The 17,861-nt window shown below is 42.9% G+C and overlaps 1 protein-coding gene across 7 annotated transcripts in view; it reads right to left on the bottom strand.

Annotated features, from left to right (window-relative positions):
* CCDC171 (coiled-coil domain containing 171) overlaps positions 1–17,861 on the bottom strand; it is a 982,183-nt gene that overhangs the window by 132,896 nt on the left and 831,426 nt on the right. The window contains exon 25 of one of the 7 annotated variants that reach the window (XM_029608570.1): positions 6,269–8,757. The exons of the other annotated variants lie outside the window; for them this stretch is intronic. Coding sequence (XP_029464430.1) covers positions 8,746–8,757 — 12 coding nt within the window. The 3' untranslated portion in view covers positions 6,269–8,745. Of the gene's footprint in view, positions 1–6,268; positions 8,758–17,861 lie in introns of those variants that run through there. 7 annotated transcript variants of the gene reach the window in all.

Here is a 17,861-nt window from a genome sequence, read left to right as displayed (position 1 = left end):
AGCCCCAATGACTTTCCCTGTTCCCTCCGAGGCCGCTCCAAAATTGGAGTGGCCTCGGAGGGAACTTTTCTTTTGCCCCCCCCCCCCAACCTTCCCCTCCCTTCTTCTATCTAACCCGCCCCCCAGCCCTACCTAAATCCCCCCTACCTTTATTATTTAAGTTGGGCCTACCTATGGGCAGGTGTAGGTTGCGCGCGCTGGCCAAGTGCCGGCGTGCGATCCCCCAGCCTAGTGGGCCTTTGGAGGTCTCTGGCCATGCCCCCGCCCCACCGAGGACCACCCATGCCCCGCCCCCTTTTTCGAGCCCCGGGACATACGCGTGTCCCGGGGCTTGCGCACGTCGCTGAGCCTATGCAAAATAACCCTTTTAAAATCTGCCCCATTATCCTTAGAAAAGTAATGATATTCAGAAAAATCAGGAATAGAGCTAGAAGTACATCTAGATTGCCTGCATTCTCACTGGATAGATTCTTTTTATCTAGCATATAATACAATTTAGACAACAAGATAGATTTCTATTCAGTAAATTGTAACACTTTGGTAGAGTATTTTTTTAAAAATTTCTAAACCAGATAATAAATAGGTAGTTGAATTTTCCAAAATCACAATGGACCAATTTTAAAAGCCCTGCCCGCGTAAAAGTTGGGGGTTACGAGCATGACTGGGCCCTGCGTGTGCCGCATGCATTTTCTAAAGGACCCTGATACACGCTGAAGTGCCAGGCCTGAACAAAGGGGCAGGTTGGGGGGCGGGATCTGGGCGGGGGTGCAGGCTGTGACAGCGCGATTAGAAGCTGTCGTGGAGAAGCGCCAGCCAGCAGCTGGCAGGTGCACAGAAGATACTTCTGCTCTGGAGAAGCAGCAAGTATTATAATAAAAAATTTAGGGATAGTTAGGATAGGTTTAGGAGTCGGGGAGAAGAGGGGAAGAGGGAGAAAGGATAGCGTTAGGGAAGTTTCCTCCCAGTTTGCGCGCATGAGCACACAGATATCATAGTTTATAACATACGCACGCATGTTATAAAATAGCCACATCCATATGTGTGCACCTGGAACTGCACGCACCTAGATGTGAGCGCATGGGTCTTAAAATCAACCCTTAAGGTTTTTAAATCTCAATGAATTCTCAAAAGATTCCATCTGATGATGAACATTCAGACTTTTATCCCTGAAGTTATAGAGGATTGCAAATTGGTAATCCTAGTCAAGTGTACAGCCATCTGAAATTCTGTTTGCCCTATTCTATGATCTAACTCCATTAGTTTTAAGGAAACACCAAATGAGAAAGAACATAATTGAGTAATAGAATTCAACAATACTTTTTCGGTCCTGGTTACCGCTCTTCATATGTCCCTAAATGAGACTTCTGTGGGTTCAGATGTTGTATCACATCCAGCCCCACCTCCAAGAGTCTGTGGAGGTTGGACTGAGTCAGGAATGGGCAGATAAGTAGGACCCAACTCACAAGAAAAAGAAACACCTTTACCCCTTGATGTTCCTCCTCCAAAACATGGGGATGATCACTGGGGCAAGATATAGTCTGCATAGAACAAACAAAAGAGTCATATTGGGTTAAAACTTGATCGCCTGATCTAATTAAAGGCATAGGTGGTGGAGAGTGCCCTTTAAAACTAAGAGAGGTGTCTTCCACATCGTTACTCAGTGTTACCTGAAGTTGAGGGCGGAGGACATGGGAATCCATTGGCTGTCTTAATGGTGTAAAAACTTTGGGGACAACATGATCTTCCCTTTTCTCTTCTTGCTCATAACACAAAAAAGAAAGAAGAAAAAAAGATACCATATCCCTTTGCTGTGTGGCTTAGGCATGCCAATGGCAGCACGCCGCAGGGCAGAATAAAGGCCCTGGACTTTGATGACATCAGCCTGATGGCAATTTCCATGGAGCGTGCAAAAGCGCTGTGGAGCCAGGCCAAATGATCACCCCAAAGTCTGCAATCAGCCAGCAAACCTCTCTCTGGACCTCTACACTTCAGCTGGAATTAAGTGGCTCAACTCCTTGCTACAACATGCCACAGGGCAGAAGAATTTAAAGGCCCAGGACATGATGCCAGTGCCGAGCTGGCTCTCATACTGCTTGATGGCAATTTCCCAGGAGAGTGCAGTAGCACCGTGGAGCCAGGCCAAACGATCACCCCAAGGTCTGCAATCAGCCAGAAAGTGTTATAGTTAGTGAGGTTTGGGTGGACCCTTGGACACTGTGGCAGCTGACCACGCCCACGGGGGGAAGTTCCATGAGGTGCCACAGACAGGCTCAGCTCTGGACATACAAACACAGATAGTTCTTTATTTAGACAGTTTGAGAAGCCACCAGAGGTGGCAGTATTTATTTTATTTATTTATTTTAAGTCTTTTCTATACCATCATTTGGTGGGGACCATCACAACGGTTTACATTAAGGCACATACAAGTAATGATACTACAATTTGTCCGTTTACATAGGTGCCATAAGGTTCGGTAACATAGTTTGCTATCAATGTTCGTTGTTAACTGTGATTAATCATGTCCATGTCTTTCCTTCTCAGTTTTAAGTACAGAACTAATTTTACAAATGTAACTTATCCAGTGAGTAGAAGATGTAGCCCGGCTGGGCTAGTATTCCCCAGGGCGCTGGAATAGCGGTTTCTCCGGTAGCAGTGTTATAGTGGAGAAAACTGAGAAAGTGAGTATAATAGAACATTCACAGAGTCCCAAATATGGAGAAGCCCCGAGATAGGGAGAGCTGGCCCTCAAGGAGCGAGTATCAGATCCCTGGAGGTAGAGAGACTTGTTGGCAAAGTACTCACACAGCGGTTCCACGTAAGAGATGGCACTGGTGCTGGAACGGAGGCAGGCCCTCAAGGAGCGAGTACCTGGTTCCAGGGAGACAGCTCTGAGGAGTAGATGATAGTAGTACTCACTGATGGAGTCTGTAGCAAATTCTTCCAAGTAAAAGAGGAGATAGATGCAGGCAGCGGTCAGGGAACATGGGCCCTCGAGGAGCAAGTACCGGTTACCTGACAGCGACCTGAAAGAAGCAAAGAGGTCCCCGAGGAGCGGGTACCCCGTTAGCAGAAAGAGTCCAATGGAAGTTGGAAGGCAGAGTAGCTGGGTATGGAGAGCGAATCCCATCTGTAAGATCAGCCTTGCTAACTCAACAGCAAGCAATAAACAGTAGGCTTAAATATCCAGGCAGCGTGACATCATCACAGGGGGATACCCCAGAGGAATGTGCCAATAAGGCAATAAGAATGAGGGCCGTGTGGCGCACGCGCCCTAAGGTACCTGAAGGGCATGGCGGGAGGCAGCGCCCAAGCCGGTCTGGGAATGCCGGAGAGGATGGCAGACAGACGCCGTGGCAGCCAGGCATCCCTGAAGAGCAGGAGGAGTCACAGAAAAGGAAAGGTAGGAGGAGTGAAGCCGTCAGGCAGCAACGGTCGCAACAGAAAGCTTCTCTCCAGGCCTCCACACCTCATCTGGTATTAGATGGCTCAACTCCTCTAGTTAGACATTTCTGAAGCAGCCTGTTCACTGGAACTTCCACTACCTGTCTAGGTGCATGAATATATTTAAGCAAACCAAAGATCTTTTCTAGGTTCAAAAGGAATTTCATTATCCATCTTCTGCACAAAGATGGGGTAGGACATATCTTTAGGATGAGATGTACTCCTAGGCTATAGAGGGGAGGGATTAAATGGAAGACCCATGGATTGTTTATCTCCTGAACAAAGAGAATGAGGCACTGTAAAGAACTGAGCTTTCTTTGGATTCGGATATCTCAAACAGAGGGATTTTCAAAGATGTATTATCCTTGAGAAGAGAAGAACTCTTTTTCTGAGTGAGTTTATACCATTCCATCCCTGTACTGACAAGGCAGAATAGTAGACTGGATAAACAACTTTTAAGCCATGGTGTCCATAACAGAGGTCACTTTTTCTAATGAAAGGGGAGGATTAACTTCTGCATATTTTCTTTAAATGGGAATGTTGATCCACTGGAGAGGAACCATCCAATTCTGGGACCAGAACTGGCATTTTCAGTGGTGAAAATAAATTTCCTCTTGGCAGAGGTTTCACTAGAATATTTCCAGTCTTTTTGGATTGCTCAGCACTAAAGAAAAAACATTGGTGCTGAAAACATTTGTGCCTATGTTAGTCAACATTGGTTTACTGTCTGTGTAAACAGAGAATCTGTAGATAGTGTCAACGCCTATGCCAATTTTCTTTCTGATTCATGCATTTTAGAGGACTACTTGGTTTTTTTCTGTCCTTCACATCAGAGTGTGGAAGTTAACTCTCTTCTTCTGCACCTGTACCCTTTGGTGCTAAGGAGTACAGCAGAGCTTTCCAAACTGTGTGTCGGGACACGTTAGTGTGTCGCCTGCAGGTGTGTCGCGCAAGCCCGGTCAACTCTGACGCAAGTTTGGGCTTTTTTTTTTTCTAGAGATTCACTTTTTTTTCAGTTTATGGGTTGCTTATTATTGGGTGATTTTTGCTGTCAATCGCGTTTTTTTGGGGGGCTTGGTGGGTGGAACAAGCCCAGCCATCCTTGCATTGGCTGCTGCTGCCGATGAGGCCTGGCCATGAGGAGTACTGACTGCAAGCAGCAGTGTCTGGTGATCATGGAAGGGAGTGAAGCACTTAACTGGCAACAATCAAAAAGACGAGGTACATGAGTGTGGGGGCCAGACATGTGCTGGGGGGAGCGAGATGAGTGAGTGGGGGGCAAATGTGCTCGGGGGACAGACATGTGCTTGAGGGGGAGAGATATGAGTGTGTGGGGTACAGACATGTGCTGGGGGGGAGAGAAATGAATGTGTGGGGATCAGACATGTGCTTGAGGGGGAGAGATATGAGTGTGTGGGGTACAGACATGTGCTGGGGGGAGGAGAGAGATGAGTGTGTGGGGGACAGACAATTTGTTTTATTATTGTTTCTCATAAATTATAACAATAACATGAATCTTGGAATATATATTTTTAATATAAATTTAAGGTTTTCATGAGATAGGTTGTGTCGTGAAACATTTTATTTATGTATATATTTAAGGAAACATACATAAATTGTCGAAATATGTTTCGTTCGTTTAACCTTTAACCTCTGGTTTACTAGTAGACTGAATTACTGTGTCCCGAAATTATGTTTGTCTAAAAAGTGTGTCACCAACATGAAAAGTTTGGAAAGCTCTGGAGTACAGTTTACTTCCCTCAGTGGAGAGGTCATGGTTTTTGCAATGAGACTACATAGGCTCTTGACTCTGAGCATAAGAGGATTCTATCCTTTTTTTTTTTTTTTTACTTTGGTTGAAGGTCCCTCTGTAGTTGCTGACCTTTTTGCAGAAGAGGAGTAAAGTGGTGTGTGTAGCTCCTGCATTTCCTGGCTTTCAGGAATATGCACTCTCAGTGATTGCAATTCAGCATGCTGTGAAAAGGACTGAAACGTCACACAGCAATCGTGGAAGTCAGTCAAAGACATTTTACTATATTTAGGACAGCTCTTGAAGCCCAGATCAACACCGACATTTTGAAAAATACTGAAACGATGTCATCCACAATTTAAAAAAAAAGGGAGTTTTGGCAAAAGCCATAAAAGAAATGTCATAAAAAAACAGGAAAATTTGAGGTGACACACTAAAAAATAAAAAAATAGTAATAAAATGGAAGGAGAGAATTCAACCAGGGCCTGGAAAAAGTATACAAGAGAGCAAATTCACATCCATTCACAAGAGCAGAGAGAAAAGACTTAGGTGACTCGAGTGATGGGTGGCTGCACGGAAAGGTTCACTCATTCTCAGAAAGACCATTTTGGTTTTAATAAGCAACAAGTGAGATTTTTTTGTCTCGGTGCTATCAGATTACATCACCCAACTAGTGTGGCTGCATGTGCTATCAATGCATGTGTTTGCTTGAGCATTACAATTCCTGTTTGTTTACTTGTTCTTGAGTCTGTGGCATACTTGTGGAGATGTCCAAAAAGTTGGAGGGGAATGTATGGGAGACACTACCTTAGGATAAAATAAAAAAAATATTTTAACTTTTTGGGCTCTCTTACATAATCAGTTAAATAGAAGCAACAAGTAACTGTAGGCCATTAATGTCAAATAAATAAATGAAAAACAATTATATTCTGGTTTGGATCCTTACATTTATTTACAAGATAAATATACTTTAAAATCTCAAGAACATGTTCATAAAAAGATGAAAGGAGAACTCATTATGCTCCTTAAGAATTAATAACCATTTCCAATTGTTAAGGTAATGCTTAAAAATCTGGAAGCAACTTACATAAACCCCTTTTATATGGAGGCTTTATATGTAATTACAGTACTTCTAACTGAACAGTTGCACTGGGTACAAGCATTGTAAACCATCCCATTATCCAAAGTTTTGCTGCCCTGCAGATATAAACACCTGAGAATTATATAAGTATCTCACTGTGAAAACATTTATTTAAATTAAATTTCAAAACTTTTTAATTTTTTCTCCCTAGTATTAGATAAGTATTTGCCTTTATTTTATTGAAAACTTTTATATCCAAAATCTATAGTGGCCTTTACCTGTTTAAGGCCAACAGAAGTTGTAAATAGTAGGGTTTTTTTTTTCCCCAAAAACCGTACATGCTTTCCTGTTACAAGACTGGCAATTTTACTTCCTGATAAAAAATGAAACTGTCAGAAAACTTTTGGTGCAATAAAATTGCATGATTACACCAACATATGAGATTAAGACTAAAACACAGTTAAAGGACTTCATATTAAGCCTTATGTGCAATCAAACTGTATGAATCTAGCTTAAAATATTAATTCAGGATTTCTATTTTTGGTGGGGCTGAAATATAACACATGTACTAAAGTATTATTATTGCTGCATTTAATGCTTATGCACTGAAAATATTTTGCAGGATATGGTGTTGCTTCTGGCAAGATTTCTGCCTCAGTAAAAAAAAAAAATTAAACAGTATGACTTAGATACAGAGTTGGCTTCAGTCCAAGGTTAGCTAATAATGGTTGACATGCTCTGGAATCTCAAGGCTTAAATCAACATTGTTTTCACAGCTGTAATTAAGCCACCTAATCAGAAGCACATTTTGACGGGACAGATTCTGGAAGCCAGACATTACATTTTTTAATGCCTAGAGCACAGTGGTTCATGAGAGGTCCTCATGTAATTTCAGGTTAAAAAAGGCAAATGAAAAAGCTTATTTAAAGAAAAAAAAGTAAAGGATTGTTGAAATGAAGCAGGCCCGTGTAGTCATATCTTGACCAGCCTTGCATCCCACCCTCTTCAGATTCTCTGCCGAGTCCCCATCTCTTCAGCTAAACAGTGACATGAAGGCTCTTGGGCAACTTCAACAGATGAGCTGGTTTGAACTGGCTCTTTGTGTGTTCTCATTCTAAATCGTGCTGGTGATGATTAGAGAATTGTAGCACAGGATGTAGACTGTTAATATGATCCAGAGAAAATATTTATTTTTAAAGTTCTGGAAATCTTAATAGGTTTTTGGTTTGAGGCTCGGTATATAGTATTGAATGAACAACATTCAGATTAAAAAGAATTTCACCCCAATTAAATGTTTTATTAAAATATAAATATTTGCATTAAAAAATCACTCACAGCAGGGACCACCTTAAACCAGTTATAAACTAGTGCTGTTAAGCATATATATATATATATATATTTTATTTCTAAGCAATAATCTCTTGCATCAAATTTTGTATTGCTATCTGCTAAAAGAACATACAAGTGGAAAACCAAACATTGCAGAAGTGATTTTAAAATTTCATTTATATTTACTCTCTTTCTGCTTTAGAGATCTGTCAGGGGAACACCCAGTCCTATATTTACTGTACCTCTCCTCCTGAGGACCGCTAACTGGATAACCCTTTGTTCTGCATGTATTATATGATCCCAGGGCCTTGGGATGAGATTACCCAGCCCTGCACTCACTATCACTCTCCTCCTGGATGCCAGGGAACAGATGCCCAGTCCTATGCTCATTCATGCTCTCTGGTTCCAGGACTCAAGGAATGAATCTTCAGTCTTATATTAACCATCTGACAGATGAACCTGTATGTTCCACATATATAATCAATAATCGAAAAAAGAGCTGGGTAATCCCACACAATTATAAGCATACAAAAAGGGAAGACCAAATAATTATTTTTTCAAAGATTGCTCACCATCTATATTTTTTATCAGTTTTTTTTTATTTTGAATTTTTATGATGTTAATAAAAATGATTAAGAAAGGAAGTGAACCGCATCAGCAAGCCAGCGTCTCTCCCTCACCGTGGAGATCGCCTGGTCCTCTCAATCATTTGTAGTCACTCATATGTGTAGTCCATTTTACAGTAAAGCTTATTAGTCAAAAAAATATTTTTTCTTAAATCTCCAAAAAGCAGGCTGACATTAATTCACAGTACAGTATGGACAACTTGAGCTGAAAACTGTATATTATTCTTCAGTGCTGGCTGTAAGAACAGCTTAAACTGAGAAGGCTCACTTGAGCTGGGAAGTAAATGTTTTTAAACTCCAACATGGGCTGATGAACAAAACAATACAGTGTAGGCAACTTGAAATGAGAAGGCTCAACTGTGGCCGACGTTTCGCTTGAAAGCTTCTTCAGGAACCAAAAAGTTAGCACAGTTCACAATGTCCACCAAAACAACTGGTGTTACAAAATGCCTCCATGTAAAGCTTGTAGGTAATAAACTTCTCCGAGCTTATGTTGCACTGTCAACTTCTTAAATTTGTCAATTCTTAAGCTGACATCAAAAAACAAAACAACAATATTAGTGACAGTATTTAATACTTAGCTTATTTGAAGGAGCCGAATGTTGGACTCTTACTTGGAACCCAAAGGTCTCCCAATTAGTTTCAAAACATGGACAGAAACCACGCAAAGGAGACAGAAGCGGTTTAAATCAAGTGGACCTCACTCTCACATAGCCAATAGGAGACGAATGACATCATTCCACTATGATTTTAAATCAGTCACAAGAACACCTGTAGATCCAAAGTGACATTCAACCCATTGGGTTTTACAGTATTCAGATGATGTATCCAGCATTGCTCAGATTGCAGTAGAAGACGGTTATAATCGCCTCCACGCCAGGAAGGACAAATAAGTTCCAAAATACAAACCCGTAAATCATCAAACGTGTGTGAAAATTCTTGACAATGATTTACCAGCGGTGCAGTAATCTGGTTATGAGTCAGACAAGAACGATGTTCAATTAATCTTGTCTTTAAAGAACATTTTGTTTTTCCCACATATATTTTATCACAGGGACATTTAATCATATAGACCACCCCTGATGATAGACATGTCGTGGAGGTCCGTAAAGAAACCGTGAAATTTATTTCTGGAAAATGAAGTGATGACACATTTAACATAACATGGCAAACCGAGCAATGACCGCACGCTTGATGGGAGCCATATTCACTCAACGAAGTGCGTGGAGTAGAATCTGTGAATACAAGTTGGTCCTTAAGATTAGCACCCCGAGTGTAGGTGCATAAAGGCATTTCAGAAAATTCTTCATGAGATTGTAAAATGTGCCAATTTTGTACTATAATATTTTTAACTTTAGAAGCCATTGATGAAAACGGTATCACAAAAGTCAAAGCATCTTGATTCTCTGCTACATCGGACCGGGGTAAAAAAAGCCAGTCACGATGTGTATGTCGGGCACAAGTGTAAACCCGTTTCACACAATGGCTCAGATATCCACGATTGAGGAATCTCTCTGACAGATTTCGAGAATGAAATTTAAATTCTTCAACAGTGGTGCATAGCCTCTGAACTCTGAAAAATTGACTAGAATTTAAATTTCATTCTCGAGATCTGTCAGAGAGATTCCTCAATCGTGGGTATCCGAGCCATTGTGTGAAACGGGCTTACACTTGTGCCCGACATACACATCGTGACTGGCTTTTTTTACCCCGGTCCGATGTAGCAGAGAATCAAGATGCTTTGACTTTTGTGATACCGTTTTCTTGCATCAAATTTTGTATTGCTATCTGCTAAAAGAACATACAAGTGGAAAACCAAACATTGCAGAAGTGATTTAAAAATTTCATTTATATTTACTCTCTTTCTGCTTTAGAGACCTGTCAGGGGAACCTTCAGTCCTATATTTACTGTACCTCTCCTCCTGAGGACCGCTAACTGGATAACCCTTCGTTCTGCATGTATGTTAGCTGTAAATTTTAGATGGTTATTACACGAGTTCAACCACCCATAAAAATTGTCAAAATTGTGTTTGGTCCCCCTGCCATAAAATGAAAATATCATCTATATACCGATACCAGGACTTAATATATGATGAAAAAGGATTTCTGCTTGTAATCCAGATCTTCTCAAAATGGCCCATATACAAATTTGCCAAATCTAGTGCCACACACCTGCTGGAAAAATTGCTGCTCAAATGCAAAATAATTTTTTTGCAATGCTAACTTTAATAAAGAGCACAAGAAATCTGATGGTATACGATGAGGTCGTGGACGTGATTCAAAATACTCAAAAGAGATTTCAATTACTTCATCTTGGGGTATGCACGTATATAGAGACTCCACATCTAAGGTCACAAAAAATATTGGTGTGGTATCACAATGAATATTTTCAAGTAGAGAGATAATTTGTTGGGAATCCTTAACATACGAAGGTAATGTACGTACAAATGGTGCCAAGAAGAAATCGACAAATTGAGAAAGTGGCTCCAGGGCTGAGTCTCTGCCAGAAACTATAGGTCTGCCCGGTGGATTTACCAAATCTTTATGAAATCCACCGAAAAAGGGACCCTGGATTTGCTGGGGGGGGGGGGGGAGGGGGGCGAGGAGGGGTCAGGACTCCCCTCCTGGGGACCCATGGGGGCTAAATCAGGGGTTAAATAAAAGAAATCTGGCCCCCCAGCCCCAGGGAGCTCTGAAATCGGCCCCGATGAAAAATCCAACATAGCCGCCGTTCCCGGGCTTTGCCGACCCGGGAAAGGCCTGGCCATGCCGGGAGAAGTGGAGCCCCGGGCTAAATTTGCTTGTCCTGCCGAGGAGGGACCTTCCCCACCCGGCAGGCAAGCAGTGCAGAGACCCTGCCGTGAAAAACGCGAGGAGGGCAGCCCACAAGAGAGGCAGGCTGCCTGCCGGGACATAGCCGAGCCGTGGCTGAAGAAAAAAAAGCAGAAAAAAGCTTTGATTGACAGCCTGCATAGCAGGAGAGAGCAGGAGGGAAACCTGCTGCCTCCTGCTTGTCTGGCTGTCGGTTCAAGGTCTGCTCTGACCAGAAAAAGGAAAAAATGCTGGTCAACTGCTGCAAATAAGTTAGAGGTAGGTGAGTACCTGCAACTTATTTAAAGTTTAAAACTTTTTATTTTTTACTGAGCTCAGCAGGGGGTTCAAAAACCCTCTCGGCAGCCAGATGGAGGGGAACGAGACCCAGAGAGACTCGGTCCCCACACCTGGAAGCGTCCACGGACTCAGGCTATGCGGTGCAAAAAGGGCAAAGCCCCCTTGAGCCAGGCAAGAGCTGGGAGACGGAGCCGTCTCCCACACAGAAAAAGGAAAAATCACTAAGAAAGGCAAACTTTCCCTTTTTTTTTTTTAAACAAGCGAGAACCAAAAGAAATACTTGCTTGAGCCTACAAAAAGACAGAAGAAAAGGCTGACTAGCCTACAGCAGAGAACCGAAGGGGAGATGCTACACTTGTTTGTTTGTTTGTTTTTTTACAGTTACATTGTGTGTCTTAAAAATCACTCTTTCGGTCAAACTTTATCTTTTACTCTATTTAAAGACACTTCAACCTGTGTGCTGGGTAATAGGAAGTACCTTAACCCAGTGATTCTCAACCATGTCCCCAGGCACACTTAACCACTCTGGTTATTAGGATAGCTGCAATCAATACATGAGACAAATTTGCACATACTGGGTTGGTCTACCTCAGAACACCATCCATTCTCTTCAGATTATTCAGAACACATCAACTCACTTGTTAACTGGCACTAAAATGCATGAATACATAACTCCTGTTCTGAAATCATCATCTACCTATATCATTCTGCATACACTATAAAATAGCTGTCATTATACTTAACCTTCTGCACAATGGGATATCACCTTGTATCTCTTCAACTTTTGAGAATACATATATACACCATCCCATATGCTTCGTTCTTCTATCCAATTCTTGTTGGATATCCCCTCCCCTAGAGATACGTGGCTTATAGTGACATGGGAACAATCCTTTTCCATCTGTAGTCCCAAAATATGGAATTCTCTATCATCTTAAATCCACAACACAAGGGACTCAAAAATGTTCAAAAAGATGCTCAAGATCTTTTTATTTAATAATGCCTTTGCAACAGAGTAAGCATTGTCCGTATAGCAATGTTTCGTTATTGTTAGTTTTCCTGCAGCAAGATAAATGTTAATTTGTTTTAGATGCGTGTTTTATTTATAAATGGTTTTTTTATTGTAACTTGCCTCAAACTTAATGGAGGAGCAGGTAAGAAATATTTTTAAATAAATAAATTCATGCATATATTTTACCTGTGAAAGTAAACTAGGACTTATGTAAGTTCCGATTTTCACACGCAAGTCGGCCAGTTTTAAAACATGTGCGTGTATAGGATATTAACAAGTTTACCAATTGGTCCACCAATTCGCCAGTCTTTCTCCAGGTCACTGAGACCCTTCTGGTTCTTCAGCCTGAAATTTCTCCAGTCCATCCAGATCTCCAACCCCATCAGTACTACATTACACACGTTTAATGTCGCTTACACCAGATAATTACACCAGAGTCATGCATATGGGGTGTGAACATCCGGAAGAACCTTATTCGATGGGGGGTGAAGGGCTGATGTGCACGGAGCAGGAGAGAGACCTTGGGGTGATTTGGAATGAGGAAAGCTACACAAAAATGAGATTTCTACAATGTACTCTTGATCTAGCTTGATGCACTCTCTACCTGGGTTACTGGATGACCCTCCTACAGTGATATAAATAGTTGGCTTATATGAGAGCCTTATAAAGAGTCTCACTCTCTCTCGGAGCAGTCCAAAATAAGGAAATGCCTGACTGGGCACTTCACAAGCTGCAAAGTGAAATATCACAGATGTGATAAATTTAATGCATATTGGGGTAAAAAACCTATGCGAAGTGCTAAAATATTGCGACTTGCAGTAACTCAAAATTTACCCTAACCATGCCCCTTTTCATGTGAAATTTATAGCATTTTGATGAATCTAGGCCTAAAATGGCTTCAGCGGTGTCAGCAGGGCAGAAACTCCCATGCATGCTCTAAAAGACTATTCAGTCACTATGAATTATGAAAGAGGTTTTTTTCCCCATGTTGGTGCCATTAGATGATATCACTCCACTTGTGAGGCTATTTGTTATACTTGTCCACAGAAAAAATTGATGCTTCACATACAACATTCCAAGATGAACCAGCTAGGTATGGAACAATTCATTATACTCATTCAAGTCCCTGATTTGGTCACATGTCCAGTCTTGAATGTGAAGACATACCTTTCAGTTTAGTCCAAGGATGAGTGTCAGTTCTTGGTTTACACAAATGGCTCTTCACTAGGCAAGTTTCACTTTATGGGGATCCTTAAGTGGGCACTCCAGGCCACAGCGCATAGGGAAATGGCACACTATGGCTTATGTGTCCTATGTCAGGCAAGGAGACAGAATGCCAGAGGCTGCTCTTCATTGACCTTGCTCTGTGAGATGGTGGCGATGTACAGTCTGGATCATTGGACAGTCATTTGTCTTTTGGACAGAGGGGCATGCAAAGTCTGGCAGGTTCACTATGCACCTGGGATACGTGGTGCAGGAAGTGTGGGTGCAGAGGCTTGATAGGAAAGAATTGAGATTAGATAATAGGGGTGTGAATCGTGTGATCGATCATCTTAACGATCGATTTTGGCTGGGGGGGGGAGGGAAATCTTATCGTCGTGTTTTTTTTTTTTTTTAAATCGTTAAAAATCGTAAATCGGGGGAGGGCGGGAAAACCGGCACACCAAAAAAACCCTAAAACCCACCCCGAACCTTTAAAACAAATCCCCCACCCTCCCGAACCCCCCCCAAAATGTTTTAAATTACCTGGGGTCCAGTGGGGGGGGGGGTCCCGACGCAATCTCCCTCTCTCTGGCCACGGGCTGCGTTGAGAGAAATGGCGCCGGTGGCCCTTTGCCCTTATCATGTGACAGAGCAAAGGTAGCGCCGGCGCCATTTTGGTTCCTGGTTCCCGACGTCATGCATCCAGGAGATCGCCCCCGGACTCCCGCTGGACCCCCAGGGACTTTTGGCCAGCTTGGGGGGGCCTCCTGACCCCCACAAGGCTTGCCAAAAGTCCAGCGGGGGTCCGGGAGCGACCTCCTGCACGCGGGCCGTATTGCCAATCTTCAAAATGGCGCCGGCGCTATCTTTGCCCTCACTATGTCATACGGGCGACGGCGACGGTTTTCTCGCGCCCTATTTAACGATACAATACAAATGCCCCTGGCGATAAATCGGGGGCATTTGTATTGTATCGTGCACTCTAACGATTTTGGACGATTTTAAAATTATCTGACGATAATTTTAATCGTTCAAAAACGATTCACATCCCTATTAGATAAACTCATTCCAGGTGTGCATCAATTGAGAGAGAAATGGGAGAGGAAGAAAAGAGGAAGAGAGGTGAGGGAGAGAAAGTGAAAGAGAGGGACAGAGAAGGATAGGTGATGTCAGGGGCCGCCCAGCCCCCTTGGTCTTGGTGCCTCTCCCACATCTACAAAGGTTCTGATGCTCTTGCCACATTGCCCACAGGGAAGAAAGTAGAAGATAAAACATGTGTTCAAGCTATTTAATTAAGTAAAAATGCAGAAGTGTGAACGTGCATTAAAATAGATCCAACACTTGCTCAAATTCTGTTAAGATGCTGCTGTAAGAGGTCTGTTAAATAGAGGGCAAGAGCTTTACAATAAATAAAAATAAGCTTAGTGCCTGCAAGAGGATGCTAGATGATGTTTCTGTGTCACTGGTCCCATTTCATCTTTTTTGCTCCTGAAAGTTTCTGAACTCCGCTCTCTCGTCTCTTCCTCCCTGCTTTAATTGCTGGTTAAGTTAGCTCACTCAGATGTCTATTTATTTATTTATTTATTTACATCTTTTTACTAAACCGACGTTCAAAACAAAGATTCTTATCACACCGGTTTACATCAAACCAAACCTTGTTTACAAAGCAAATGTTAGCAATTCATTTGCAAACCAATGACATAAGCAATTTATCCAGGCACAGGTTGCAGACACTGCATATTCACATCCAGGCTACCTGGAATTTGCTTTGTTTGGTCTGACATTGTTCCTTGTTACCAGTGGAGTCAATTCCACCCCCAACCCCCCTTGTGGTGCCACGGGTGGCCAAAGTCAACAAGTAGGTGGGGAAATTTGTAATTCACTATAGAATGTTCCATGTCAGACATGACTGGGCAAATGTTCATTGTGCAGATCTATTCCAACTAGATGGTGTCCACTTGTCTGACATGGATCAAAACGTTTTCCTCAATGCCTTAAAGAAGAAGCTGGAACAGGTGATCAGGAGATAAAATCGAAAGAATAGGGGGAAGGTATTGCAGCAAGCTTACAGCTTGGTTGGTAGACTCAGGCAAGCCCTAGTGAGTGCCTAGATGCACTCAAGGTTAGGAAGTGTCATCTGCGACAAGTCTCCCACTAGAATGGCCTGGAGTCATTTATCACCTAGGTGCTAGGCCCTGGTGTGATTTTGTTGTGTTACAGGCCCAGTGAGCAAGCTGTTGTTTTCATTGGGGAGGCCCAGGCCTACTTCTTCTCCTAGAGGACTCTTGATCCTGCTTGCTCAAGGCAGATCGTAGTGACCGATCCTCCCAATCCTTTATTTAGCCTTAGTTACATTTACATATATGCAAAGGACTAAGGTACCCAGGCTAGATGCCCTGGTCAGGTTGGTGAATAAAGTTGTAGACTTTATTTCCACTTGAATAACTGTCTCTGAGGTATTTACTGAGTGTTTGATACAATGTATACAGGGCCTGGATGTGTCATGGTTACCTTGGTTACTTTGTAAGGAATTATTAAATGGGTAAAAAGAAAGCTAAAAAATGAAAACTAATCATTTACTAAACCACTAATTTGTTCACATTTATTTAAATATCCAAAACAATATAGAACAGTAAATCTTAAAAAAGACTCTTTTGTAACAAAAAGACATTCTGTTGTACAGCCTTCATATATTTATCTATCAAAAATAATTTTTTAACAATGTTAATAATCACAATTTACATTTAAACTCAAAATCTTTTTAAAAGCCCCATAGCATCAATAAATACCTCAACCCATTCAAATAAAACAAAACATCATTCAGCCATCATATATATTTTCTCATTGGGCCGGATTTTAAGACATGCGCGCGGGCATACATTTGTGCGCACAACCCGGCGCACACAAATGTACGCCCGATTTTATAACATTCGCACGCAGCCGCGCGCATGTTATAAAATCCAGGGTCGGCGTACGCAAGGGGGTGCACACTAGTGTATCTTGCACACGCCAAGCCCTAGGGGAGCCCCGATGGCTTTCCCCGTTCCTTCCAAGGCCGCTCCGAAATCAGAGAGGCTTCGGAGGGAACTTTCCTTCCGCCCCCCTCACCTTCCCCTCCCTTCCCCTACCTAACCCGCCCCCCAGCCCTACCTAAAACACCACTGTAACCTTTATTTTATAAGTTGCGCCTGCCTCTGGGCTGGCATAGGCTGTGCGTGCTGGCCGAGTGCCAGCACATGATCCCCCAGCCTAGCAGCCCTACGGAGGCCTCTGGCCATGCCCCCGCCCCGCCCCATTTTTCAAGCCCTGGGACATAAGCGCGTCCAGGGGTTTTGCGTGTGTCGCAGGGCCTATGCAAAATAGGCTCGGCGCACATAGGGCTTTTAAAATCTGCCCCATTATTTTGCAACACACACATCTCATTCATCACCATGCAATCTACACCAAAAAATATGGTTGATATCAATCTAAAGTTATCAATATACAATGCAAGTGTGTATCAACATGGTCTTGAAATCTTCAGTATCCAGAGCAAGAAACACCATTCAAAGATGTTATGGACTTACGTAGCATGATGGCCGAATTTTAAAATGGCCACGCACGCAGATACCAGTACTTACGCACTTGGCCAGACCATATGCACGCCATGTGCATTTTCAAAAGATCCTGGCCACGTGCATAAATGCTGATACGCGCACAAGTGCCTGACCCTTAGAAAGGGGGGTCCAGGGAGCAAGGTCTGGGCAGGGAGGAGTGGGATGGAGGCTGGCCGGGACAGTGGCCATTAGCCGCTGTTCCGGGGAAGCGTGTGCCAACAGCCAGCCAGCGCATGCAAACTACTTCTGCCCCAGAGGAGCAGTAAGTAGTGAAAAAAAAAGGATATAAGTAGATAGGAAGGGTTTAGGGGTCGGGGTGGAGAGGGGAAGAGAGGGAAGGAAAGTTAGGTGGGGGGGGGGGAGTAGGAAAGTTCCCTCCCAGTCCGCTCATTAATTGGAGTGGACTGGGAGGAAACGGAGGAAGGCTTGATTGTGTCGCCACGCGTAACTTACTAAAATTCCCCGCCACCCCCCCCCCCCCCCCCCGCGCGAATTGTAAAATCCGGCACTCATGTGTGTCTGGCCCACGGATTTTATAGCATGCGTGCGCATGTTATTAAATCCGTGCATCCATGTGCGTGCACCGGGAACCGTGCAGACATGGATGCGAGCACCTTTTAAAATCTACCCCATAGCGTTTATTGTTATGTTTATTTCCAATGTTTGTAAATAACCCAATGTGTTAACTTATATTGATCTGCTGAGAAATCCA

Source organism: Rhinatrema bivittatum, chromosome 1 (genome assembly GCF_901001135.1).
Source record: "Rhinatrema bivittatum chromosome 1, aRhiBiv1.1, whole genome shotgun sequence".
Lineage (NCBI taxonomy): Eukaryota > Metazoa > Chordata > Amphibia > Gymnophiona > Rhinatrematidae > Rhinatrema > Rhinatrema bivittatum.
The sequence above is the reverse complement of the archived record's forward strand: the minus strand, read 5'-3'. Positions and strand labels throughout refer to the sequence as shown.